Genomic DNA, 26951 nt, shown 5'->3' on the forward strand with positions numbered 1-26951 from the left:
AGTAGAAGCCTCCCTTTTCTCCTATCGACAAGTCATAAGGAGATTTTCCTTCCCCTTTCTGGTGGGCACGTCGTTAATATCTTCATCATGCCGCGGAGATGTTCCGGCAGGTCAAGACAAAGTTTTCCGTGGTTCAGCTGGGGCGGATTCCTTGTCCTGCTGTCGTACGAACTTGGGGGTCTTGCGTGGACACACACCAGGTTCCCCTTCTATTCTTTCACTCCTCTGTCTACTGAAGGCGGTGGGTTTATGATTGATTGATTGAACCTCGGTCCAAGTACCGTGGCAGGAAGTAATCCGACAGTCAAGAATTCTGGTCTAACTCCACGAGAGAGGTCGTACGAAATGTCCGGGACCCTTGAAGGAGAAAGAAACGACGAGGAAAATCACGCAGATCCAACTGGACCATACCAAAACGGGACAAGGTGAATACGGCAAAGTTTCGTCCCTGACCCCGTGACCAGTGGCCATTTGGGGTCATAATACGGCATGATGACCATACGGTACCACAAATCCATCTCGACTAAATTGCCTTTCTCATCCACCCAGAATTCCCTCTCAGGGTCTAAAGTCTTGCTGAATACATAAAGAGATAGTAGTCTGGTCTGATCGGATCCCGAGGATATCCAGTTGGATGACAGTCCTTGGCATGTCTGCTTTCAAGACAGTCAAGACTAGAAGATACCAGCTATTTTCAGCGTATACAAATGAGCACCTGATCGAACAGCCGAACTTCCGGTTTTCTTTCCCCCTCAACTCAAACCACCAACCAACCCGGGATGTACCTGCAGGACAACCAGACTAGACAGAAGACACTATGACTTACTCGGTATATACTAGTAGTTGGTACTTGGGATATACACAGTACAGTACTATAGGAGACTGCCGATGAAGGAGGTCTCCGCCAGCCAACCACCTCCAGGGCCTCGCCTATGTCCCGTCATCCTACGTCGCTCCGAGACTCCGCCTCAGGAAGGAAAAAAAATAAAAAGGCAAAGTGACTGTGACTTGACATCACGAGGATCCGCCACGGGATCATCTGAGGATGATGGGCTGATCGGATGGAATCCAATGCCTGTTGCTGTTGCTGTTGCTGGGTGGACTTGCGGCGACTACCGATGAGCAGCAGCAACTATTGACCAGATCCTTCTTGGCAGAGTTGGATTTGTTGTCGTCGCTGCTGCTGCTGCTGCTGCTGCTGTGCTGGAGGATGAATAGTACATCAATATGTAGAGAGCGTACTTCTGTACTTCGTAGAATAGGATGTATCTCAATCGGAGTATCCGAATCCAGACTGAGTGTTCGAACATGTTTATTCTCCATCAGATCTGCCGGTGACAGCGCCTGGACCCTGATGTCATTCCCAGCTCTTCTCTAACCAACCAATACTCCTCACCACTCGACTCTATACTCTTCTCTTTCACTCTACCCCTGTACACCTTCACAGACATTCAATGCTATTCCAAATGTCAAACCAATCCCCCCAAAGAATCATTGGAATCAGTCCCATCCCCCATTTACCATCTCCTGAGCGCAACTCCGAGAAAACAAAACAAAAGAATAACCGCGGCGATCGGCTTTCCATCGGCTCTCCCCCACCACCAAAAAGATGGACTGACTGATTATTCATTCCTGCTCATTTCTTTTTCACATGAAGACCAAAAAAAAACCATCCCTGACTAGACTACATCCTCAGCTCTCCATCGTCAACCCCCATCTGATCTAATTCCACCTGTCAGACCCTTTCCCCCCTGCATCTCTGAAAAAAAGAACAGCACAGGATCTCATCTGCGCGCCGATGCAATCCGTCTCCGCCCGCCGCAATCCAGCAACTTGAGCCCGCCGCATCATTTCCCCTCTTCCCCCCCAATCTCCCCCCTCGGCTATTGGGATCATCAGTCATGGCCTCCTCCTCATCGGCTCCCTCCGCCAACATTGGCGCAACCCCCCAGCCTGAGAAACCTGCTGTTTCCACACAGACACCCGAAGAAACGGTTTCTGCGGATGACAAGAAGCCCGCCACGACGACTGCCCCGAATGCCCCCTCCGCAGAGAACCCCGCGCAACAACAGCGCACTAACAACAACGACGATGACGATGATGATGATGATGACGACGAATCAGAATTTGATGAATTAGATGGTATGTATACACCTATTTTCAATCCAATTCAACATATAATCCCAATATACCAGTGTTTGACTAAACAACAATGTATCAGAGGTCCTCGACGACTTCAAACCCAAACCATCCCCCGCCCCCGCTAAACCCGATGCCGCGCAACCGTCAGCCCCCGATGACTTCGACGAGGAGGCCTTCCTCCGCCAACTCGAACAAGATATGGCGAATATGATGGGTGGTATCGGTGGCGGCGCCAGCAACGACGCGGCTGCGGCTGCGGCTGGCGCCACCGATAGCAACGACGGCACGCTCGACAAAGACGCCGAGGCATTCGCCAAGATCCTCGAGCAAAGCGGCGTCTCACCCTCGGACTTCCTGAAACAGCTCGTCGGAGACGTCATGATGAAAGGCGATGACGATAACAGCACTACGGCCGCCACGGCGGGCTCTTCAGCAGCACCAGCAGCATCATCAACAACACCATCAACCAGCGGCGGTGGAACCGCCACCACCGCAGCACCCGAAACCTTCAACGACACCATCCAGCGCACAATCGAACGGATGAAAGAATCCGGCGACAAAGCCACGGCAGCAGCCTCGGAGGACGACATGTCGGATGATCTGGTAGCGCAGCTCATCAAGGCGATCGAGGCGGGGGCATCGTCAGGCGAAGGTGGTGACGAGGGGGATCTGACGAAGATGTTCATGGGCATGATGGAACAATTGTCGAACAAAGAGATATTGTATGAGCCGATTAAGGAACTTGATACGAAGTTCGGGCCTTGGATCAAGGAGAACAAGGGCAAGGGGAAGGTGTCGGAGGAGGATATGGCGAGGTATGAGAGACAGGCGGGCGTTGTCAGGCAGATTGTGAGTAAGTTTGAGGAGAAGGGGTATTCGGATGAGGATCCGAAGTGTAGGGAGTATGTGTGGGAGAAGATGCAGGAGGTAAGTCCCGCTTTTCAAACTTCCTTCCTTTATTTCCCCTTCTAGTGGTCTAATGCTAATTTTGCTACGATAGATGCAAGCGGCGGGCAACCCGCCTGATGAGCTGATTTCTGCTCCTTGGATGGAGGATCTTAAGGGTCCCGGTGGTGGTGCTGGCGCGGGTGGTGTCCCTGATTGTCCGCAGCAATGATATGAGTACTAGAATACTAGTAATACGATATATACACTGGCTGAGAGCCAGGATTCCAGTTCATGTTCATGTTCAGATTTGGTGTTCGTAGTGTTGGGAGAGATATACCCCTAAATATACCCTATACCATTGGTACTACAAGTGAATAAGCAGCAGTGTGCACCTCCGCATGCCAGGTACTACTACAACACATGATAGTATCATGATTAGTAGATGAATACACGAGTATGATTACAGGAGATAGATACTCAGACTAATTGGCTATAATTATATGATCTGTTGATCACTATCTAGATAGTAAGTAAGTAAACCCCATGTCATAAGCACTCAATTCATGCACACCATTCAACGCCAAACCATACATATCATGCCATACCATGCTTTTGTCCTGTCCACGATAACCAATATGATAGTAGTGGTAGTTGTGACAGTCTCGTCGGCCCGCAACAAGACATTCCATATCCATATCCAATACAGACACACACATACACACACATGAAGGCGAAAATCACGACATATCCATATCCTGACTATGAGCGAACTCCCCACTTGATCCAGGGATATCATTATGTCCACCATGCCCCGCTAGATCCATGAACAGATCGTCGTATTCTTCTTCGTCGCTGAACGAGGTATTCATCCCACCATTACCTCTACCACCTGAATCAAACCCTCCTTGGTGATACTGCTGCTGCTGCTGCTGCTGCTGATTCAAATGCTCCAACCGCTCCATCTCAGCCGCTTGTTCTTGCAAGTACTCGTCCAGAGCATGTGCGTCTACATCATCTAAGCAGGAATTCGTTAGCACTCTGACCACATTACCAGAGTCATGAAGAGAGGAAGAAAACATACCAAATCCATTCATATAATCCTCTTCCTCCTCCTCCTCAACAACACCCATCATCTCCTCCGCCCTCCTCCTCATCACCTCCCCCCACCTCTTCTCCTCCGCCACATGCTCCATAAGCACCAACTGCTCGCCGCGATCTCCGAACCGCCCGTCATCCCGATCCCGCTTCACGCGATTCAGAAACAGGTTCCGGCGTGCCGAGGGAGACGCACTTGATTTTAAGTGCTTGTTCATGGGGTTGGAGATCGTGTTGGCGTAGCGGTGAGCATAGTTGGGGGAGGACTGGATGTTTCTCTGTCTTCTTGAGAATTGGTGTGGTTGTTGTTGTTGTTCTTGCTGTGGCGGTGTTGGGGATGGTGGTGCTGATGCCGATATGGAGGGGAGTTTCGTGGGTGTTGGGAGCGTGAAGGGGCTGGAGGGGAGGTTGAATTGGGTGTTGTTGGAGGCGAAGATATTGGGTGTTGGGGTGTTTGTGTGGCGGCGTGGTGAGAGGGGGGATGGTCGGGTGGGTGTGTATTGCTGTTGTTGGTGATGTTGAGGTGGTGGTGGTGATGACCCTGGTTGTTGCTGCATGGGGAGAGTAGCGAACATCATTATGGATGTCTGTAGGTGGGTTGATTGATTGATTGATCAATTGATGTAATGCGATTCAAACGGATGGATGAATGGAGGAGGATATGTCACGCGTGGAGGTAGTGATAATATAGTGCAAGTATGAATTAGAACTTATGATCGTCACTCATGCGACAGAGACAGAAGTAGATATAATCGTTCAGTAATCGCAATGGCAACTCAAGCGTATCTATCCAGTTGATAGTAGAGAGATGGTTGTCCGGAGAGACCAGCAATGGCCGCGGCGGAACAACGTGAAAGGCGGCAGGGATTCGCGAGCGCGTCCGACACGACGCCACGTGCCCACTAAACTGCTTCGGGATATATTGCATTCCTCAGGCTGTCAGGCACCACAGCGTCATTGACACCTCCGCTGTGCGACGCATCATATGTAGACGGACAATATGATTATGCGGTGTTTTGCATCGTACATTATTATGATTGATATATTCCGAGGGTCTTAATGACCGATCAAGGCTGCTGTACAACTGGGTTGTAGTAGATGGAGGCTGGGTCTTAGGGCCTCTGACCGATCATACTCTTTTATTTTGAGTGCTTAGGGAATGGAGATAGGTACGTTGCTATATGGTGCTGCTGAGTGTGGATGTGAGATAGACTGGATCGGCTTTAGATAATGCAAGTGGATGATAAACTCACGTTGCAGGATCGCAGGTTCCTGGTGCAGGGTTCACTCGCTACCGGCATATAGTGTGGATCAAGACATGTCATGGAATGTGCTAATTCCTACCGAACTTCAACTGTATTAGATATGATAAACGAGATTTGGGATTGTCAGACGCTATCTTGCAAGACTGCCACTACATCATTTACAGTACTGCTAAAGTCCTTCTCAAGTCATTTTTTTGATTAAATACATACAATCGAAAGCTTTTGAAGGCTGAGATCGGGGACCTGCAATCCACAGCAGAGACAGAGATAGGACACTTCGCCGCTCACTGCTCCACTAGAAAAGAAACAAATGCTCGAGGGGGGAATCAAACTAAATCGGCCAACCATAAATGCTAGGACAAAATCGCTGTGCTAAGTAAAAGGAGCGTGACATCGGAAAAGACCCGACGTATGGTCTATCAGAGCGAGAAAGGAGCGGTAGCTTCTTGAATGCAAAGCAAACAACCCAAGATAGCAGTGAAGAAAACGACAAATCAGAGGATTTCCTCTCCACAAGCGCCAACAATAACTGCGTCATAATCGTACAAATTTACAGTCTCAAGAACGGTATCAGACCAGACCATATGCCTTCCCTGTTCGTTACCGCAGGATGAACATAGGAAACGGGTGGTGTGTTCGTATCATTGATAGAATGCCCGGTCGGCTTAGAAGTTTGATGCAGCATTGACAGGTCCAGGGTTGTGGTACTGGTCAAGCGTGGTCTTGAAGGGCGTGCCACCAGCACCCGGGCTGGGTGCCTTCTCGCGAGCACCTGCACCGACTGCCGTACCGCTCATGAGATCAGCAGCCTCATCGTTGTCTTGGGCAGCCTTGCGAGCATGGATCCTCCAGCCAACAACGGCAAGGGCACCGACGATGATTGCACCACCCACACCGACGACGACACCGATGATGATCTTCTTCTGAGAGGACGAGAGACCAGAGCTGCTGTTAGAGTTATCAGACGAAGTGCCGCTCAGACTAGGGTTGCCCGTGGATTCAGAACTGGCGGGAGTCGACGTAGTGGTGAGAGTGGTTTGGACGGGGGTTCCGCTGATGGTCTCGATGGTCGTGACCGTCTGCACGACCGGGGTTGCGGTGGTCTGCTGAGTAGTGCTTTCGACGGTGGTCTTGCCGTTCTTGTCTGTTGTAGTGACTGCAGTTGTCTGCGCATTGTTGTTGTTGTTATTGGATGACGTTGTCTGCTGCGGCTGGGTAGTTTGTTGGGGTTGCTTGTTGGTCGTGGAAGTAGTCTCTTCCGAGCTTGACGACGTAGTTGTAGGCTCACTGGTGGTGGAAGTGCTCTCCGAAGTCGAGGTAGAGGACTCAGATGTCGAAGACGATTCACTGGATGTGGTAGAAGGGGCCTCTGTGGTAGCGGCGGCAGCGGCAGAGGTGACGGCGTTGCCTACACTCGTGACTGCAGCGCTCTGGCCAGCGACGACAGCCACGAGGGACAGGGAGTAGAGGAGGAACGAAAGACGAGCGGCTCGCATGATGGGCAGGTCGGATGAGATCGATCAGTCGGACTCGGGATATTCAAGGCGTTCTTTCGAGGCTGCCAGAGCCAACACGGGTGAGGCAAGAGAACAGTGGAGAGAGAACCGAAACCGAGGAGGCGAGATTACAATTCCAACGCGACACGGGGTGCCCAGATGGTGGGAAACGATCGTTTGTAGGGTGAGAATCGGGAGGACAGCAGGAGGGAGGACAGAAAGAGGCTGTCGGGAGATATGATTCACAAGGAGGGGTTAACGAGTGACTGCAGATATAGAGTTGGGGGGGGGCGTGTGTGGTGAGGTGTGGTAAGAAGACAGGAAAGAGCGTAAGGAGGCGGGATGGAGATGAAAAGGGACTGGAGATGAAAGAGAGACGGAGAGAGGGAGAGACGAAGGGAACGGGATGGTGGAAGGGCACTGGCCGGCTCAATTGGGGGGGCCACCAACGGGGACTTTGGCTGCGCAACACCAATCCCAGCGTCGTGCCCAGGAGTCGGCGCTCTCTAGCGTCGGCGCTAAAGGACATGCCAGCCAGTCAGCGGCTGCCAGTTGAGACAGTTCTGCACAGGGGCGCCCCTCGTTTTGTGTTTTTTGTGTTTTTTTGGTGTTTTGGTTTGCATTTTTGGGGCGCCTGACTTTCCGCCCAGTATTTGGTATTATGGGTACGATGGGTATTCTTCTTTTTCTGCCCGTTGGCTGTCACGGACTCACGGCTTCTTGTCTCGGACTACTATGCCCAATACGGTGCTTTCTGGGTCCTCCTAATTCCATTCTAACCTCCTAGTGAGGTACCCGAACAGTAGTGCTCCGGATTATTCGGCTAGAGTGAGGAGCAAGCAAGTCCATAGTATGGTAGATCACAAAGCGATCTTACAAAATTAATGAGTTCCATCAGAGTAATCATGGTACACACGTTGCTATTTTAAGGCATGTACCATGGGTCCCTAGGTACCGGTTAATGACCGTACCATAAAAAACAACTTTGTTCCTTGGGAAGAATTACCTAAGACTCGGCACCAACCAACGAACAACAAACACTGAATCTATCCACATTCTACTACAATGACTGGATATGTGTATATTCCCTTAACTTTTTATGCTTCTCCATGTGGGATTGTTCCCTTCATTGTATCCGCGTGGCTCCGGTACAAGAGAAAGAAAAGGAAAAGAAGAAAGAAATTTCTGTAGTTTCCGAGCACCCACTTCTCTCGGTGTTTTCCTGGATGGAAATACGTAAATTCTCTCTCACGTGTTTCCCTTCCGAAGAAATCTTTCCATCTTTCCAAACATAGCCATCGACGTGTGCCGGCTCACCCGACTGCAGCACTCGTCCTACCTTCAGTCCTCCCGAAACTCCGTGCGCTGCAGGGCAGCTGCCCGCTTAATGGACGTCAGGGCGGCAATTGGGCCGGTGACTCCGTTCCAACAGCGTTATTGCTGAGCTGTCTTTCCTTATGGCAATGCCAACGGGGCTTAGTAGTTAGTCTACTTCCCCGTAGCGTTATCACTAACCCCAAAGACCCTGCGTCTTAAGGGTCAAACTGGTCTTATTCGTAATGATTCATCCTTCCTAAACCTTAGCCTGGGTGCCACCCGACACTTTCATAATAACAGCTGAATCATTATTCATTAAACTAATCATCGTCTTCTCACACCGTGAGAGAGGGTTAGCTAGCTCGCTAGCCACTTTCGAGTTTGAGTCGGGTGATCGGCAGCATATGACGGTTCTAGATTCCTCTCTGCAATTTACAAAGTATCCAGTTGGCCGTCACTAGACATGACACGGCGCTCTGGAACATTGCTGTCCTTATTAGACTCCATTTCCCTGCTAATTAACAGACCCGTGGGGTTGACGACTTCTTAGAGTGGTTTTGGTCTCGAAGGGTTCCAGTGTGTTGTGTGTACTCGTAGAGGTTACGTATATCTTCTCCGTGGTGCGTGTGCCTAGACCGTTCCCCCATAACCCTCACAATTAGAGGATATTACGGGTCGATTCGGGTCTCTGCAGCCACTCCGTCCGCCAGTTGATCGCGTGGCAAGGATGTGTGATCTCCGGTTGCTTTTCTCCTAGTTACCTGCTTAGTGATCGGGGTTAGTCAGGGCGTTCGTTATCATTCCCTTTGCTTCGCTTGCATTAGTTATTTACTTGGTATGTAATCAGTTATGGAAATGTCAAGTGACTCAGATGGGATATTTCGACGAGGTTAGTTTACGTATGTGCATACGTCCGTAGTATGTAAGTATTTCCATCCTCTGTATTCTGTGGTCGCACAAGTAACACTTCGCATGCATATCCTGGTTACGCAAAGAATAAAGTAGCCCTGGCAGCGAGGGCACACTCGTGCTGGGGAATCCCTGGGAACTCAGCCCTTGAAACATACAGGCCCTGCCATCCGGATTTCCCGACATTGTACACATCACATGGGGGATAAGGTTTTAGTCGTGCCCCAGCCATGGGCTGCTATGACCAAGGGATAAGATCGGTTCTGCCTAGGAGGTTCGGATGATATAAGCAATGGATGTGCTGATTAAATTAGTCCATTGAGCATTTGGTTACGTTCGACCCTAATAGAGACTATATGTGTACGCTTCGACATTTCAAAGCCCAACCCAACTGTCCAAAGATACACGGTCAGGCAAAGCGGATGAAGCAATAGAAATTGTTCTCCGGATGGAATGAGGGATATAGCTCATGGTGCAGAAGAGCTACAGCCCAATCTGTATCCGGTATACCAGACATGCACGGTATATAGACAGAAGAATGGACAGCAACAATAACATAAAAACAGAAAAAGAGTATATGAATATTGATGGGTATCACAAGTCATAGAAAGTAGGGCTGTCACAAAAGCCCGGATGAAAGAAACTCCACCTTCTCATCAATGCTTATTGCGGGGGTTCCCTTTCACCTGGTCCTTCAGCTCTTCCTTGAAGTACTCAAAGAATTGGTTCAACTTCGAAGCTAGAGTGAGGGGCAGGTTAGTATCAAAGGATACTACACAGCTACCACGACCAATTCACGGCATGGGCGAAGTTCATACCAGACTTTCCAGAGTCAGGGCCATGCACCTCTTCCAGTGGGACACCAGTCTTCAGGTGATGGACTTTGCGGTGAATCCCCCCAACCAGTTTATGGAACGACCGGCTGGCCAGCAGCTATATGTGGCAACATGAGCATCAAGCTCAAGTAATTGACATTATCATACACCTACCCTAGCGGTAAGCCATTCCTGTATGAAGGAAACTGTTAGTATGGAGCTTGTGTGCGATAGTCCAGATACCTCTGCCTCAGACGCACCTCGAGGGGCCGTAGCAGGAATGCGCTTTTGAGAAAAGCCCGAAACATCTTCAGTATGGACTACGTTGATAAGCGGAATCCGTGGCAACACAAGCTAGGCTAAAGCTTGAGTGCGAAAGGGATGAAGCCAGCGCACCGTAGGGGGCTGGTGATAAGCGAAAGGAGAAGGAAAAACGCGTTGTTGCACCCTTGAAGAGAGAAAAAAAGAGGCAATAGTGAGGTCCAGCCACCAACTGAGTTAAGCCTGAGGCTTGGTGACACAACAGGGAGTTCCACCAATCAGGGCTAAAGGACTCGACTCTCCGCCCGCGGCAAGTTGTCTCGGAGAAATCAATAATCCGGACGGTTTAAAGGGATGGTAAGTGGATAGATCGGCCGCCTGAGGCCGACCATCATGGCTGGTGATGGCCGGTTGGATGAAGATCTCAAGGCACCGCTGGAGATCTGAATCATGCTTGGGACGGAGCATGGCCCTGAATGGTGAATGCAAGTGCTTTTGTAGTCTCCGTTCCTGAAAGATGCTCTCCTGATTACATCAGTGTTTTGCCATCCAACCCTTAACTAAAGCATGGAAGCCGTCGTAATGCGCAAGTAAATAATAATAATAATAATAAAATAAATCTCCTGAAGGGATCCATACCGTATGGACCCCGAATACTTCTGAAGAAAAAGAAAAATTACTTGGAAATCGAAGGATCGTTTTTCGTTCGATACATACAAACTCTGCCAACCTGTCAGAGAAACATCTCCTTTTCTTTAATATTTTTATTGACTGCCCAATTCTGCTTCTTTTCTCTTCCTGTATACTCACACCTATTCTATTACTGCAGTCTTACTCTCCTTCACCACTACATTATAATAACTTATTTAATGACTCGATTGATTGGACTGCTGGCCACGTCCTGAGGTTTTAAAAGAAAACAAGACGAGAGAGAGAGTGCGGGGAGAACAGCAATTGCCAAACGGTGTCGCGAGGGGGTCTTGCATCAAATACTCTCCTTCTTTTCCTGCTGCTGGCCGGACCCTCTCGCCTGCTGTTCCCAGGTCGCATTTCGTTGACAGGGTTATTACTTCATCTTGACTGACCCGGTGGTTCTCCCTGTTCCTCCATTCCCTTCTTAGAATAAATATTCCCATCTTTACTACACGTTGCAGGGGTCGTGGGCTGCACGAACAAGTTGGCTGTCGGGACTTGTCTGCCGGCCGAGTCATCTTCCATATTATCGACTGCCAGGCAGTCCTCCTATTTGGCCGCGCGTTGTTCCCGTGAGATCCAGAAATCTGGCCAAGCATAATATTACGTCGAGGGGCAGCTTCCACAGCTGTCCCGATCTGTCCACGCTACAGATATCATCCCTGCCGCATCCCCCCAACGGCGCGCACGAGGATCCGCCCGACGGCATCGAGGGGGAAGTCATCACTGCCCCAACCTCCCGCTCGCCCTCGCCCGATACCTTCAGTCTACGCAGCGGTCCCCGAAAACTCGCAGCGACTAAGAAGCGGGTCTCCAAGAAGGCGCGCGGCGTCCTGGGCAAGGTTCGGGCCTTCCAGAGGATCGCTGCGGCCAAGATGGCTCATCCCACCATCAAAATCGATACCAGCGTACAAGCGACCAAGCGGTCGCTCCCCGAGGATAACGACGATGGCTTCGAGATAATAGATGGTCCGGAGAACGATGATCCTGGCCTGGAAGCGCGCGATAATGAATCCGTTCCTCCATTTCTCTGCCAGTCGGTCCTAGGTCAGTATGCGCCCGCATAGCACTTCACCCCGCTTGCGGCTTCTGGGTCTCCCAGTCGTTTCTGGCGCGGTTGCATGTGTTGCACCTCTATAATATGGTCTACAGCCTGACTAATACAACTGTTTTGTGATAGAAATCCATAAAAAATTTGAGGAACTCGAATGGATGCAGCGGACACGGATACACGAGGGGATGTTAGCCAACGACCCCTCACACCGTTGGGCGCTAGAGGGAGACCCCGAGGTCAGGGCAAGGAACCGATATGTGAATGTGCAGGCATGGGCCAACTCCCGCATCCATTTACGGGTGCCAGAAGGCGAATGCGATTTTATTAACGCGTCGCCGATCGTCCTCGAGGATTCAGTCTCGCAGCAGGAGAGACGGTATATCGCGACACAGGTGGGCGCATACATTCTGTCGAGTGTTGAGGGATAATTGCTAATCCGCTGCCATGTAGGGACCGAAGCCTGACCATCTCTCCCACTTTTGGCACATGGTGTTCCATGAAAGTGAGGATGTAGGCGTCATCGTTATGCTCACGCAGACATTCGAAGCGGGCAGAGAGAAATGTGCCCAGTACTTCCCACTGGACCGCGAAAACCCCACGATGCCCCTGCGACGTGTTGAGCAAGATCCTTTCGTGAACGACCACCATCACCAGCAAGCAGACGAGGACCTTCTAGGCTATGTTACACTGCTCGAGACCCAATGGGATCCCACATCTCGCTCGGAAATCCGCAAACTTCGGCTCACCCTCGGCACCGAGTCAAAGATTGTCTGGCATTTTCTCTTCGCCGGCTGGGCGGACTATTCCAAGCCCGAGGGCGAAGACCGTGATGCGCTCCTTCAGTTGATCAAACTGTCCGGTTCGAAATGCACCCCAGCAAACCCCCGCATTGTGCACTGCAGTGCTGGTGTCGGCCGGACAGGCACCTTTATCGCGCTTGACCATCTTTTGCAGGAGCTCGAGTCCGGCCAGTTACTCGAGGCAACTGACCCCGACATCGACCCTGTCTTTGAGACAGTCAACCAGATGCGCGAGCAGCGAATGATGATGGTCTATAATGAGATGCAACTCCAATTTATATACGAAGTCCTACGGGAGCAGACCGATCTAAAGCTCGGAAAGACCGCCTTGCCCAGCGGGCGCAAGTCGGATGAGAGGTCAACGAAGATGGCCAAATTGTCGACCGACGACAGCTACCGGCCATCCTCCAAACCTGAGCTCGAACCTGCTGAAGATCATCGATCTACTCCTACCCGGAGCTGGTCGGGCACCCCCGAGGTTTCCGATAACGAATGAAGCTGGGAACAGTCAGTTCCCGCTTCAGACAACATTATTATATTACCTTTCCTCGTACATATATAACATTCTAATCGCCTACTGATGTTTTTCTTTTGCCATGTTTGTCTTTTTTTGCCATGACTAGTTACGAGTTCTGACCTGCATCTTCAACATGCATCTTTGCCCTTTGCGCCACCCTGCATACTATGTTTCAGTATACGACCTGATGCTTTTATTCCTTCAATGTTCAGGATGCTTACCTTTCCGCAAGCAAAACGTCCTGGGCATTGCCAGCCGAGGCTGATGTGCTTACCTCCCGCGCGAATCTCTCTCTTCAGCTTTCTTTTTGTTTTCCCCCCCCCCTCCTATAGCATTAGAACTGGTGTACCATACTGGAATTGTGGATCTGCCTGGAAATGAATAACGATGCATTGTTCATACATGTGCCCTGAAGGTGCTCCTCTCCTACACTACCAGAATACTACCATCTGAACAATCACTCAAGATAAATCAAGCGTTCTTATACTATTAGGTGGAAACAAACTCCCCCTCCTCTTCTCTGTTATCCTATGTACATCATAATATCCTCGGAGGGTTTATAGCAAAAACCAGAACCAGAACCAGGAGTAAGAATAGAGATAGATAAGGTCGTAGAGGAGAGACGCAGATATAGAGAAAACACGAACAGAATGTAAAGATCAACTCAAAACGCCGGTAGATACGGGTCGGGTCATGACACGGTCGTAGCGAAAGTAGTAGGTGTGAATAGATAGGTATGGTACTTTTTCCCTTTCGTTTCCTTTCTGTCTGCGTAGCATAGCAATCGTCGAATCGGGCGGGATTCAAATAGCTTCCCTATCATATGACGACGGGGTGTGACGTGTATGGGTTAGGGTTGTATCGGGTTGTCGCGGTGGGGCATTTAGCATATAGAGAGTGCATGCGTGATAGAGAGCGACAGGTGGTGATGAGTGCATCCACGCTAAGCGTATACATCATAATCTCATGCTCGGCAGAAACGCTATTCTGCGGAACAAAGCGGACTTCACGGCACAAGAGACGTGAGAAGCATGATAGACGGATAATAGAAAGCTAGCGAGGAGGAGGCGCGAAAGCCAGAATTCTAGCTAGCTAGCTAGCTAGGTTGCGACTTTAATCACTCCGCTTCTTTCCATCTTCAGCCGGCGACGTCCTCTTCGAGGTATCAACGGCCAAATCTCCAGACTCGTCCTCCTCATCCCAATTATCGACAGCGTTCTCGTCCCAGTTATCTACCTCCTGCTCTAGGCTCATAACGCCTGTTTCCTGGGGTCCCAGACCCTCCTCCTCGTCGCTGTGGTGGCCCGTCACTCCGAGCTCGACATCGTTCTCTGTGCCGTCGCCGCCCAGGGAACCGAAGCGCGCCTTGCGTCGCCGGTCAAGCATGCGCCGGTGGTACCAACCGCAAAGGCCGACGGCGCCGAGACTGCCGACGATGTTGGCGAGGAGGTCGAACGCATCGAAGGACCTGCCGTTGGGAAGGAGACCTTGGACGATTTCGGAGCCAATGCCGAGGACGAGAGTGCAGACGACGAGGGTTAGGTGAAGGGTGCGACGACGGGTAGTGTCGAAGATCCAGTAGAAGATGAGGGAGAGGAGGAAGAAGGTGACGACATGGAGGAACTTGTCATTGGGTTGAAGTTGGGACGGAAGAGTAGATGATGTGCTGTGCGGGAGGAGGCCGATGTAGGCGGCGAGGATGAGGAGGAAAAGAAAGGCGCCTGATGGGAGTGGAGTTAGCGATGCATATTATGGAAGTATTTTGGTAATAGTTGGTGGTATGGGGAACTGGTGAAGCTCTTGAGGTAATCGGGCGATTAGGTATCATAGAGCTGCACTTTGGCTTCGGAAGATGTGGAAGCGGGTGGAAGAGCTCAATGGATGGGGAGGATTTGGGGAAAAGACATACCCGCGAAAGGGTAACGGATTCGCATGATGGGCGATCTGGAAGTAGGACGTTTAAGGGGGGAGATGTGTAGAAAGAGGAGGCCGTGGAGGGGAGAAAGAAGGGCCGGAAGAGGAAAACTGGATGATGAAGCGATGAAGATGATGGCATGTCATGTGGTTTAGCTTACGATACAGACAGACAAGACCGCAGAGACGCAGCCTCAGGCTGAAACCTGGGTTTATTGTGGTTGAAACATCCTCGGGAAACTCCCTGCCATTCTTCTTGTCCATCGAGGCTGGAGTGTTGCTTCTCCCCGTTCAGTTCAATTCATTGACGGGTTATTGCTCTCCTCGTTGGATTGGGTTTTTTTTTATTTAATATTAATGCGGATTCACTTTTTTCGGCTCAGTCCTTATTTTTCACAGTGTTGTGCCTAATTTCATTCCTATATCTTCTTCTACTTTGCTAGTTGCTTAACTGCTGGCGTCAACGAATTGCGCGGTTGGTCTGAAGCTGCGGTCGCCGTTCCGCCTTCACGCTCCAACTTCATCTCATCCGTTCGCGCAGAGAACCTTATAAAGAAGCCCTCCAGTCCCCCATCAAATCCCCCACTGTTTCATCACTTGGGGCCTCCAAATCATCGTCCCTCATTTCCTGGCCCCTGTCCCCTAATGTATATGTCTTTTTCAGCGTCTCAAAAGGCTCCCTTGTACCCTAGCTGGACCTGATCCGAACCGTGGAGAAACGAGCCCCCCTCGCCCGCCCCAGAACCGGGGTCTTGGAGCGAGCATGTCGCTCGGACACCACCACGCCTGGCTCCCCCCAGGTCATCTGCGCCCGCCGGATGATTTCCATGATGCGCGGTCTGTCAATGGCTATCCCAAATCTTTTTCCGGTTCGCGAACCCCCCAGATGCGCGCTTCGGCCGACGCCGACGGGTCTCACGCGGGCGGTCTGATATCAGATGCCGATATTGCAGGCGACGAGGACCCGCGCATCGCCATGTTCCGGGATCTGTACAAACGCAGTGAGGCGCAAATAAATTCCCTCTTTGCCAACCAGAAAGCTGCCGAGGATGCCCGCCCTGCCATCGACTCCGACGAGTCCCAAGCCGAGAGCCAACGCGCCGACGAACCCGCTCCGCCCCCGGCGCCCCCCAAGAAGCCCGCCAGGAAGTTAGATGACGATGACTACGATGAGTATGACGACGAAGATGACGCTGAGGATACCGAAGCCACATCTCCTCCCAAGCCCAAATCTCTCGCTGCGTCTCAACTACCTAGTAGTTTCCCATCGCCCAGCCGACCGCCCAGCGGCTCCGTGTCGGTCGGGCCCGATGCGCAGAAGGAGACCAAGAAAGAGACATTGGAGGATATCCGCAAGAAGCTAGAGGAAGATAAGAAGGCGACTGAGGAAGCTGCCAGAAGAAGCTTTCACACACTCTTTTATACTTTAGAGAATGATAGAGATGCCATGCTGGACCAGCAGCGCCTAGAAGAGTCGGAGCGACAGGTGGAAGCGGAAATGTCAGGCCAGGCGAACGCCGGCAACAATGCGAATCCAACCTCCAATGGATATGGGTCGCTGAGTAGCGCGAACCTGGGCGCCTCGAGCCTGACCCTCAAGAACCTGATCGCGAGAATTGATATGAAGCGGAGCTTGGTCCAAGCATCCGATGCGGAACTCCGAAGCCTGATGAGCGAGGTTCGTAAGAACCGGAGTAAGTGGGCTAGTGAGGACAAGATTGGCCAAGAAGAGCTGTATGAAGCTGCGGAGAAGGTGCTTAGTGAGCTCAAGGCGATGACAGAGCATTCAAGCGCGTTCTTGACTCGAGTAAATAAGCGCGATGCGCCTGATTATTATACAAGTGAGATACCCTGACGGAGGAAGTGCCACACCGTGCGCTCAGTTGCTGACCTCCTGCGCTAGTCATCAAACATCCGATGGATCTGGGAACCATGACCAAGAAGCTGAAAGCGCTGCAATACAAGTCGAAGCAGGAATTTGTCGATGACATTAATCTAATATGGTCGAACTGCTTCAAGTATAACACTAACCCAGAACACTTCCTCCGCAAGCATGCTTTATACATGAAGAAGGAGACGGAGAAGCTCGTTCCTCTGATTCCAGACATCGTCATTCGAGACCGCGCTGAAGTGGAGGCAGAAGAGCGCCGACTGCAGATGGCCGAAATGGATGGCGCCGAAGAGAGTGACGACGAACCGATCATGTCGTCCCGCGGCCGCAAAGCCCCCGGCAAGTCATCATCGAAGAAAGGCACTGCGCCTGTTCGAAATACTCCCAGCGGGTCGGAGCCCCCTGGCCAGAGCTCTCAGCCACCGGGGCCGGTCCGTTCGGACTCTGATGTCGTGATGGAGGGAACTCAGAACGGGCTTGTAACGCCGCCCCCGGGCACACAGACGCCATCTGACCCTGCGGGCGTCAGCTCTGGTGTACCTGGAAGCCAGGCTGATGCTATGGACATTGATGGGTTAGTCCCGACAAGTACCGCGCTGAGCGCATTGCCCGCCTCCGGTGTGGATTCCGAAGACCCCGAGTACAAAGTATGGAAACAGGTCACGAAGAAGGATCGTGCTCTCATTGCCGCAGAGAGGCATCGTCTCTTTAAAGGTGACAAGCTCAACTCCGATGAGCCAGCATTGCTCCGTACCAAAGCGGGCATGCGCCGGTGGATCAGAAACCAAAAGCACAACCTTGCAGAGAACGACAAGGCGCGAGATTCAACAGCACAAGGCATGGAACCTGGTGCTGCAGGTGAGACGCTCGCGGAAGGTATTGAGGTGGACGAGGATCGAGTGATTCCCGACTATTACGATGTCATGTCCGGTGTCCCCGATCTACCTTCTCAGCTACTCTGGAAGGAAGACTCGGACGGCAACATTGTGGATGCGTCCGAAGAATTCTTGAGGATCCTCCCGCAAGGCTCATTCACTCAACCAGATAGTAAGCTGGCCCGGAAAATGGATGCAAACATGCGCCAAATGCAGGAAACGCGAAAGGTCTGCTCGAAAATCGGCATCGTCAAGCAGATGCAACTGCAGTCTCAGGTAGGCGATCTCTCGAATCGTGATGTTTCTTCTGTCTAACTCTTCGAAGATGTACCAGAATCAGTTTCAAAAATACCAGCCGGAACCCTTCGTCGAGCAGGATGTGTCTCCTCATGTGATGAACGACGGGGGCCCAGTCATTGCTCCTTGGGTTTGCAAGGCGGCCTTGCAGCGCTCCGTGGCAAAGATCTTCTACCACACGGGGTTTGAGGAGTATCAGCCTTCGGCCCTGGATGCAGTGACTGATATTGCCTCCGACTTCTTCCAGAAGATAGGCGAAACCTTGAAGTCGTACATGGAATCCCCGAAAGTTCCGACTACCGACGCGTCCGAGGCTACGGGTACAGCTCAGTGGAAGCGAGCGTATACGGAGCCGGAGATCGTACTACATACTCTCTCATCTGTTGGCATCGATGTAGAGTCTCTGGAGTCTTACATCAAGGACGATGTGGAGCGGCTCGGGACGAAGCTCTCCACAGTTCATGACCGGCTGCGCTCGCTGTTGTCCGAGCTCCTGCGACCTGCGCTTGCAGATGGCGGAGAGGATGGCTCCAACGCATTCCAGGACGGCAGTGAACAGTTCATCGGCGGTGACTTTGCAGAAGACATCGACGAGGACTTCTTCGGGTTCAAAGAATTGGGGCTGGACAAGGAGTTTGGACTTGCCACCCTCAGCGTGCCACTTCATCTCTTGCAGAACAGGATGTACAATGCCGCGCAGGCACAGAACACCAGGTATGTCTCTCTTATTGTATCGACTATTGCTTGCTTGATACTGATGTGTTTTGCAGTGCTGCCCAAGCCGTCACTCTCTTTCCCCCGCCCGCTCCCTATCCTCGCATCACAAACGACTCTCTCTCTTTGCAAATTGGGTTGGTTCAAGAATTTTTCAGCTCCAAGCTCCAAGCAAACAACAACGAGCCTTTGGTCGAAGATCTTGAGCTACCACCGAAACAACGACCCATGGCCGCGCGACCTCGTCTACCAGCGTCCGGCAAGATCCCGCCGCCTTCCGCTCCTTCAGGCTTGACCACCAGTCCCCAGAAGCGACCGCTCCCGCCCTCAGCATCGGGGCAGTCGGGCGCTAAGGCTGGTGCGTCGGAACCGAGCAAAAAGAAACTCAAGAAGAACGGGCCTAGCCTGGGCGCTCCCGACTCGACAGCCGAAGGAGACGAAGCCGCCGCCGTTGGAGTAGATGGCAGCAAGCCGTCGAACGGATCGTTGTTCACTGCCGCGTCAGCGGACGAGCCCTCTGCTCCGGATGCAACTAGTAAGGGTGAGATGGACAACTCGACCGCGCCAGAAGGGGCTGGTGCTGAGCATCAGGCCCCAGCTGGGACCTCAAACGATGACCAGAATCCCAACCACGACAGCGCCGCTGCCCTACCAAACGGAACGGCAGATGAAGCGTCATGATATGATCTGTCCTACCTCAATGCCATGATCGCTATTTCCCCCCGCACTGTACTACCTCACTATACCATGATTATTTTACCCCTATCTCTTTCTACCAATTTTTATTTCCTTTTTCTTTTCGTCCATGTCTTCTTTGCAGTATATTATATCGTCCACCACTTATGTCTTATCTACCTTTTTACCCACTTTTGCTTCCTATTCTTCCTCACTTGTTTTTTTCATTCTCTCATCGCCTGTTTTCACTCTTGGATGATATATAGTGTGCGATATGTGGCGTCGCGCTTCTTCTTTTCAGCTAGCTGCCTTTACCCGAACCCACGTTTGAATTTGGTTCGAGTTCGAGCCCCTCTTGTCCTATCTAATCCCAGCATTAATAGTGTGCGACAAGAGAACGGAATTACAGCGGGGGGAACACACAAAAAAAACAGATATATGAGATACACAAATACAAACGATGCATCCTTGTTCAGTGTACTTGCCTTGTATACGGTGACACGAAGATAATGCGTAGCTGTTCAACATATATTAAACTAAGGGCAGGGGTTTAATTCCTTCCATTACGATCTGGCCTGCGTCTGCATCAGCCCTTTTGTCTTGGCTTGGCTTGTGCGTTACTTCTTATCCAGTGTTCTAGACTAAACCGGGGTATCTGCCAACCATCTACTAGATAAGTGGGACCCTGTAATATCTTTTCTAGATCTCACCAGCAAACGCTCATCTGGTACTACCGTGTAACGATAACCCATTCAGACGGGTAAGTAGCCAGCAGGGTAACACAAAGACAGACGGACAGGCAGGCAGCCAGGGACCTACATAGTACCTCCCATCTACCTCCGAGATGCAGCAGCATCAGCATGCATACATGGCATGATCCCTATCTATACCAATCTAACTGCTCCAACATAATACATCCCATTGCATCTGAGTACTCCGATCCACATCAGTTATTGTTTATTTGTCCCTGTTCAGTCAGAACTATCAACCACATAAGCTTGTAATCAAAGTAAAACAAACAACTACCTCATTACCTTTCCTAGCCTGCTCAGATTGTGCAACATCCCACTTCCTCACTATCAACCACTCACTCATCCCATTCCATCTTAATTAAGTAGACAGACAGACAGACATGCAGGGCCTGACTAACCGACTCCAAAACACAGTAAATCTGAACCACCCTAGTGTTCTACAGTAGAGATTAATGCACTCCGTATAGAACAGTCATAGTATGTCTAATACACTGACTGACCCACAAACGCCCCGTCTATATCCTATCTCACTACATCGTATCATTATCCATCCATCTATCGATTCTTCACTAATAAAGATATCAGCATTAATGAGAATAAGAATAAGTAGAAGTCTCGGTTCAGGCCCCACTAGCTTACTCGTCCAGTCAATTTGGATGTATAAATAGGTAGGTAGGTAGGTAGGTAGGTAGTATTCTAGCCAGTAGGTATGTATCCTCGGTCCTCGAAATATAGCCCTACTCTGCTTTCCCTTACTCTACTTGACTTTCCTCCTGGCTGGGTGATAAAATATGCAGCTTGTTAATTTGCTACTTACACAATCTTCGCTCTTACTCTTACTTGTTTGAGAAATCTGTGGTGGTTCGATGTTTTGTGGCGCGTCTCCATTTGACTTTGTACGATTCCTCCATTTTGGCTGGCCGGTTGTTGGGTTCGGCGCACCCGCTTCTTGGCTTAGCCTGACCTATACCGTCTGGCTTGTCCATACCGCATCTGCAACTGATGAATCATTTGTTACTTGGAAGTAGTCTACCCATGCTTCTACTGACACTACGAGCTCCTGTGGACATCTGGTAAAGCAATAAGATCAATTGAAACTCAAGGACTATGGTACGGTACGCCAATGGTCTGGCCAGCAAATCCCCATCGACCTAAACCCTCCCACCATCAAGGCTAGTTAGTTAGATTCAGAAAGTTATGCTACCTGAACTTCAACGTTGAACCGACGCAATCCGAGTACGACAATAGCAAGCAGATTAGACGATGTACCGGACATCGCTGTGTAAGATACTAAAGGAAAAAGCAACCAATATCTCCACCATGTCAGCTTTTGCCTAGATGAACCACATCTGCCAGGGCAGTCTGTTCCTCCGGTTGATGATTGGCAGTAGCTTAGGGTCGATTGGCCTGTTCTTAGGCTTGGGATTCGTGAGCTTGATCGTGTTACCGCTCTGTGGACCCGAGCTGGCCGGAACATCCTCGTGGCTGCGGGCACGGCTAGCGATAAGGTGCGCATAGTAAATAGCCGGGTCTATATTTTTCATATATGTTAGCACTATACGCCTCATAGAGTGGAAGTAAAGGCGACTTACACAAGGAGACCGAAGTCGTGGACCGAATGTACTGGTAACAATGATCATAAATCATGTTCTGAAGCTCATGGGGTTTGTGCTGCATCTGGTCGAGGATGACATGATAATGAACGGGCCGCGAAGTTCCCTGCAGAGCAATGTGCGAATAGAGGAGGAAATCCCAATCATGTGGGGAGGTCACATCTTTCTCAATTAGAACACCCGGCAGCGGGTTACCGTTCCTGTCTGCAGCATTGCGATCAGTCGGCCTCGGGAATGCTCGCAAATGGTGACGCTTGTTAGCAACAACCACAGTGATCTTACCATCCCACTGATTCTGGTTGTGCTGCGTGATGACACTCTTGATGTTTATGACCTCTTGCTTAAGGACGTGCTCAAATTGACCGGAAGACACACCGTCACGGAAGTAATAGACGTACTTAGGCGCGCGTCCCTGTCCGACAGTGGACATCCATTCACGGACAAGGGGGGCGAGCATAAACTCCATACTAGTCCGCGAGATGATCTCTACACGGTCCATGTTTGCTTCGCAAGAGCCGAAGTAGCTGCTGCCATAGGGATCCTTGGACACGGAAAGTGCCGCCATTGAGGGTGACCAGACACCCATGGGAGGATGAGTCACGTCAGCGCCAATGATTATTGAGCCTGGCCGCAAGGTTGCTCCTTGAACCTTTGACACGGCGCGACTTGTGACTCCTCCAAGCTTAGCGTTCACCTTCATTAGGACGTTGGAAATATATTGAGCGTTCCCCTTGATGACATGAGTTGACTGCATGACCTGGGAGGGCACGCCCCAGCGGCAGTCACACGACTTCTTGATGCGTGTATAGGTGAAGGAATTTTTATCCGGGACGATGACAAGAAGCAACTGGGGGTCCTCTTGGTTTGCCTTTCCGGCACCCTCATACAACTTTTTAATCGCGTCACCGATATCTTCTTTAAGCTCGATGATCACAGGACGGCGGGTAATACTGCCTCCATGTCCAGCATAGGTCTTCATGAAGTTATCGGCAAATTTGACTACCTGGGCCTCGTTGATAACGTTGCGTCTTCCGGGGAAATAGCCAATTCCCCATGCTTGTAGGGGATGTGTATTTGGTGTGTAGAATTTCTTTCCACGGAGATCCCAGCGGCCACTAGTTCCAGGCTCAATGCGCTGGTTGTTGCCGAACATGACGGCGGGACTTGGGAGAAGCCGAGCCTTGGTCTTCATCATGGACTCACTAATCTTAAGCCCGAAGTTGTTAAGGACAGGGTCTTTGTCATGGGCAAGTGTCTTCTTAGAAGTCATGATTGTCTCGAGCCTCTCTGCCGGACGAGACGCCGCATACTTGATCATTGAAGCTGTCTGCCATTCGTTCAGCTTGAAAGGATAGCGCTGCAGACCCTGGATGGTCAAAACCTCCATGGGGTACACCACGTCTTTCTTCGTCATTTCAACCATGGGAAGTGCCCAGTCGTTGAGAGTCAGGTCATACTTGCGCTTGAAGTACTGCTCAACGCTCATGCGGTTGGTTTTGCCGGTGGCCTTGTCTTTGATGTCAATCATGTACTGGCGCGCATTGCCATTGATAAGCCCCTTGACAGTGAAACGGACACCCAGGACTGGACATCCTCCGTAGAATGGAGCCACGACCAGCTTCCGGAGCCGTCTACTGACTTCTTGGAAGAGTTCGGACTCGGTGACTCCTCCATATCCATCTGCTTTGGGTTTAAGAAGATGAGACAGATGCTGATGGTCTCTGGCTTCGCAAATCTCCATTGCCGCGCCAGTCAGGCTAATACGGGACCAGAAGCATGTATTAGAGACGTCAACATTAACGACAAGTCTACCGCCCTGAAATAACAGTTAGATCAAGGACCGAACTCAAGGTAGACCAAGGGCGAGCTCACCATGGCAGGTCGAATGGATTGATACATTCCCTTGAGAGCGATAACGCCCCCGCCGAGCTCCTCCTTCCCTCCATTTTCATCGAAAAAGGAACGTTTGAGGGCCAAAAGCCGCGAGGAGGGATGTTCCCTGAGAACATGGTCAAGGAAATCTAAAGAGCGATCAGTTTGTCTCGAGTAACATAGAAAGAGTGAGTACTTACTCATCGCCTCCAGCACTCCGTCGTCGAAGGACGCCTGACCAGTGAGCCAAGCATTCAACACGGCCAGGTTGACTGTTCTGGTGTGCCGGACAAGCAGACGGAAGGTATTCTTGTCTTTGTCTTTGCCTGTTCTTGCAGGGCGACCCTCTTCAACATCAAGATTGATCTCTTCGTTGAATTCGGTCTTGTAATGGTTCATCGACCTGTTCGTGCCATAAGCAGTGCCCTGTGGAAATACTTGTTGGTCGACCTACCATGCAAGCTTCGAGCCATCGAAGACGATGCTCTTCAGATTCTCCCTTCGAGCCTTTGAATTCCACACTTTCTTGTTGACAATGAACTTCTCCAGTCCGCCGCCGATATGAACCTATGAAGATTAGCAATAGCAGAGTGGTTCACCTGGGGTGGCAACCCACATCATACTGGTAAACGGTGCGGCTGGGAAATTTCGTAATAGGGTAAGCGTTGACTTGGAGTTCGACCTCCTTGCCTGTAGTGTTGAAACCCGGACGGGGGACAGTCTCGACTGGTACAGAATACTTTCTCTCCTCGTCAGCGCTGCGGAATCTCAAGTGACGGAGACCCCCGGTGAGCTTGTTGATAGCTTCAATTTTGTCCATGATGAAGGGAAAAGTAACGCAAGATAATTGCTTCGATATGGTAAAACAAAAAGAGAAAGCGATAGAAGAGGATAACCTGCAAAGAAAGCACACGATAGTAGGAAAATAGAGAAGGGTGGTGGAGAAGGAAGAAGAAGGAACTCTGGAAGAGAGATCAATGGGATATTTATAATCCTGTCAAGAAACGGACATTCCCACATATTGTGAAGCAAAAGAGCCAGTGAAATAGGAATCTTGAATATCAACTTCCTAGATGGAAGGAATGGTGGAAAGGTGAATCCCGGCAGGATAGTGGCAGCAGGCGGCGTTTGCCCAATGACATGGGGTGAATAGGCAACCTCCTGCAAGTGATGCTGTTCGAAATGGGTTGTACAGAGAAAAGAGACCGGGAAGTTCCCCCAAATTCGGAAGCAGGGGAGAAGGTAATGGGTCGGGGGAAGGGAATATCCCGGAGATTCCCAGCACGCATAAAGAAGGACGGTGAAAAGACCAAGGGAATATGCCGTGCGACACGGCCCAACGGCGGTGACAGGAAAGCCAGTGCATTACACCACATGATGCATATTGAACGAATCGAGGGAATCCAAACAAAGGCCTGAACTTACCAAGTGGTTGATCGCAAACGCAGACATTGGCAGGTCCACGTTCTTGCACATGTCGGTCTTCAATCTAGGCCGGTCCAACGCCGGGTCCGAAAGCGGAACATCTCTGCTCGCCTGCATGGTTGCGACAACGCCGAGAGATTTTGGTTGTTTATTGGTTTGTTTAGGTTTTGGGCTGCTATTATGATGGTTAATGATCGGAAGAAGTAGACAGGGGGAGGAGCGTTCAAGAGAAGAGGAGTAGGGTGGAGAGGAAGAAGGAAGAAGAGGGAGAGGAAGAGAGAAGAGGTCTTTTATACCTTGACGCCCGCGAAAAGGACTAAGTCAGGTAAGAGAGGATGAAGTCGAAAGTGAGGATACAGAGAGAGGTAAGAGGATGAGAGGATGAGGAGGAAACAGAACAAGAGAGCCAAAACACGTCGAGGGAGAGTCGGAGGGGCAACAACGCGTGTTAAGTTTCAGATGAGGAAGGAGCGAAGCAGAGGAGATCAGCCTGGATTGATCGCGCCTTCCTTGTTTGTCGATTATACAAACTGTGGCCTGACTCGATGGAGAACGGACAGTGAGGTCAATCCGGATAGCGTCGGATTGCTCAGACGATATACGCGATCTCTACTTTACGAAGATTGCGCGGAATTGCATACAATGTCAATTCAGATGTGATACGGAAGACAGTGCTACAATGTTCAATTGCTATCAATTTGAACGCGAAAAGATCAGACGTGATATTCCATATCTGACTTATCTCCAGCGCTTGGTGGGCTTTTCTTCCATTTCCCTTAAGCTGTGCCATTGGACCGCAAGCTAACAAATTCAGAGACTTCAGATGAGATTACGATTCCTGAACCTTCATATCGAATCGAACAGCTACGGTTTACGCACTCGGAATCACCTTATCACGGAGAACGAGCGAGACACCACGAGCAGGAATGGGAGTATTGGGTGTTCACATAGGGAATACCCATGAATGAAAGCAAAACCCGCTACTTGTGTCATGGGGTAAGCAGCATATATAAAAGGGCAAGAAATGTACTAAGAAAATTAAGCAAGCAAGGAGATAGTCTAATCAACACATTTCTCACTACGCAGTTGATTGCCATCTACCTTCCGAGTCATACTCTCTCCCTCGGCTGTTCTACAAGGTTACTTCGTTTATATATTGGTCCCTATCAGCATGGCCAAGCTTCCCTCAAACACTAGCAATCAGCTAGAATATTCGCCTAAGATACCAATCAATAGTCCTCAGCCGGCAAAGTATACACGAGAGGGATCCTCCATGAACATGGATCATCTATCAAAACGCTGGAAGCATTCGACGAGAACCCTCCACATCTCTATTCATTAGACCGAAAAAGAGCCCCTCAAACTGCCGGTAAAACCAGATACACTACTCACAAATACAACACTAGCACAGCATAGACAGTTAGCCCTTCCCCAAAAGCAAAGCCCATCAACCTTCTCAAACCCCATCCAATCAGCCAAATCTAATCCCCACTCAGATCTAGAACAATCTCATCCAGATCATCTGAATGCTCTACACTAACAGCACGGCATAGTCTCCAGTCCAGGACAAGAGAAGCAACCTAAATAGGCAAATATATCCCTCCACCAGGTCGGTCGTCGCTCAATTCGCCCCACCAAATGCCTACTCACTGGACATCCATAGAATTCCGA

General features: G+C 50.5%; 8 protein-coding genes across 8 annotated transcripts; 3 read left to right on the forward strand and 5 right to left on the reverse strand.

Moving 5' to 3' along the window:
* The first annotated feature begins 1185 nt into the window (after positions 1-1185).
* On the forward strand, positions 1186-3321 carry pex19 (putative peroxisomal membrane protein receptor Pex19). The gene is made up of 3 exons (XM_026767210.1): positions 1186-2142; positions 2222-3069; positions 3143-3321. Exons 1-3 carry the CDS (start codon positions 1902-1904, stop codon positions 3257-3259), a joined length of 1206 nt encoding a protein of 401 aa, XP_026623504.1. The 5' UTR covers positions 1186-1901; the 3' UTR covers positions 3260-3321.
* A 446-nt stretch (positions 3322-3767) lies between these two features.
* BDQ94DRAFT_172877 (uncharacterized protein) lies at positions 3768-4703 on the reverse strand (the record flags this gene model as incomplete). The annotated part of the gene is made up of 2 exons (XM_026772042.1): positions 3768-4045; positions 4112-4703. 2 exons carry the CDS (start codon positions 4701-4703, stop codon positions 3768-3770), a joined length of 870 nt encoding a protein of 289 aa, XP_026623505.1.
* Positions 4704-6055: 1352 nt separating this feature from the next.
* Positions 6056-6886, reverse strand: midA (putative cell wall protein; the record flags this gene model as incomplete). The annotated part of the gene is made up of 1 exon (XM_026772043.1): positions 6056-6886. One exon carries the CDS (start codon positions 6884-6886, stop codon positions 6056-6058), a length of 831 nt encoding a protein of 276 aa, XP_026623506.1.
* Positions 6887-9768: 2882 nt separating this feature from the next.
* BDQ94DRAFT_172879 (uncharacterized protein) lies at positions 9769-10235 on the reverse strand (the record flags this gene model as incomplete). The annotated part of the gene is made up of 4 exons (XM_026772044.1): positions 9769-9851; positions 9931-10045; positions 10102-10119; positions 10188-10235. 4 exons carry the CDS (start codon positions 10233-10235, stop codon positions 9769-9771), a joined length of 264 nt encoding a protein of 87 aa, XP_026623507.1.
* Positions 10236-10581: 346 nt separating this feature from the next.
* Positions 10582-13344, forward strand: ptpB (tyrosine protein phosphatase PTP1; the record flags this gene model as incomplete). Its single annotated transcript, XM_026773827.1, has 5 exons — positions 10582-10598; positions 11343-11453; positions 11501-11928; positions 12062-12327; positions 12386-13344. 5 exons carry the CDS (start codon positions 10582-10584, stop codon positions 13229-13231), a joined length of 1668 nt encoding a protein of 555 aa, XP_026623508.1. The 3' UTR covers positions 13232-13344.
* A 1021-nt stretch (positions 13345-14365) lies between these two features.
* Positions 14366-15186, reverse strand: BDQ94DRAFT_172881 (VanZ family protein; the record flags this gene model as incomplete). Its single annotated transcript, XM_026772045.1, has 2 exons — positions 14366-14973; positions 15162-15186. 2 exons carry the CDS (start codon positions 15184-15186, stop codon positions 14366-14368), a joined length of 633 nt encoding a protein of 210 aa, XP_026623509.1.
* Positions 15187-15929: 743 nt separating this feature from the next.
* On the forward strand, positions 15930-20090 carry BDQ94DRAFT_181144 (SAGA histone acetyltransferase complex subunit SPT7; the record flags this gene model as incomplete). The annotated part of the gene is made up of 4 exons (XM_026773828.1): positions 15930-17007; positions 17070-18208; positions 18258-18943; positions 19000-20090. The coding sequence occupies 4 exons, from the start codon at positions 15930-15932 to the stop codon at positions 19622-19624; spliced, it is 3528 nt and encodes a 1175-aa protein (XP_026623510.1). The 3' UTR covers positions 19625-20090.
* Positions 20091-21472: 1382 nt separating this feature from the next.
* Positions 21473-25397, reverse strand: BDQ94DRAFT_181146 (putative eukaryotic translation initiation factor eIF-2C4; the record flags this gene model as incomplete). The annotated part of the gene is made up of 7 exons (XM_026773829.1): positions 21473-21901; positions 21963-23799; positions 23856-24004; positions 24056-24258; positions 24310-24422; positions 24472-24849; positions 25281-25397. The coding sequence occupies 7 exons, from the start codon at positions 25395-25397 to the stop codon at positions 21705-21707; spliced, it is 2994 nt and encodes a 997-aa protein (XP_026623511.1). The 3' UTR covers positions 21473-21704.
* Between the last annotated feature and the right edge of the window lie 1554 nt (positions 25398-26951).

Source organism: Aspergillus welwitschiae (genome assembly GCF_003344945.1).
Source record: "Aspergillus welwitschiae strain CBS 139.54b unplaced genomic scaffold BDQ94scaffold_29, whole genome shotgun sequence".
In the NCBI taxonomy this organism is placed as follows: domain Eukaryota; kingdom Fungi; phylum Ascomycota; class Eurotiomycetes; order Eurotiales; family Aspergillaceae; genus Aspergillus; species Aspergillus welwitschiae.

Excerpts from the sequence above, each read along its gene's own strand:
- pex19 (XM_026767210.1), top strand. The coding sequence starts at position 1,902 with ATGGCCTCCTCCTCATCGGCTCCCTCCGCCAACATTGGCGCAACCCCC. Across the intron at positions 2,143-2,221 it reads AGAATTTGATGAATTAGATG|AGGTCCTCGACGACTTCAAA; the intron begins GTATGTATACAC and ends ACAATGTATCAG. Across the intron at positions 3,070-3,142 it reads TGTGGGAGAAGATGCAGGAG|ATGCAAGCGGCGGGCAACCC; the intron begins GTAAGTCCCGCT and ends TTGCTACGATAG.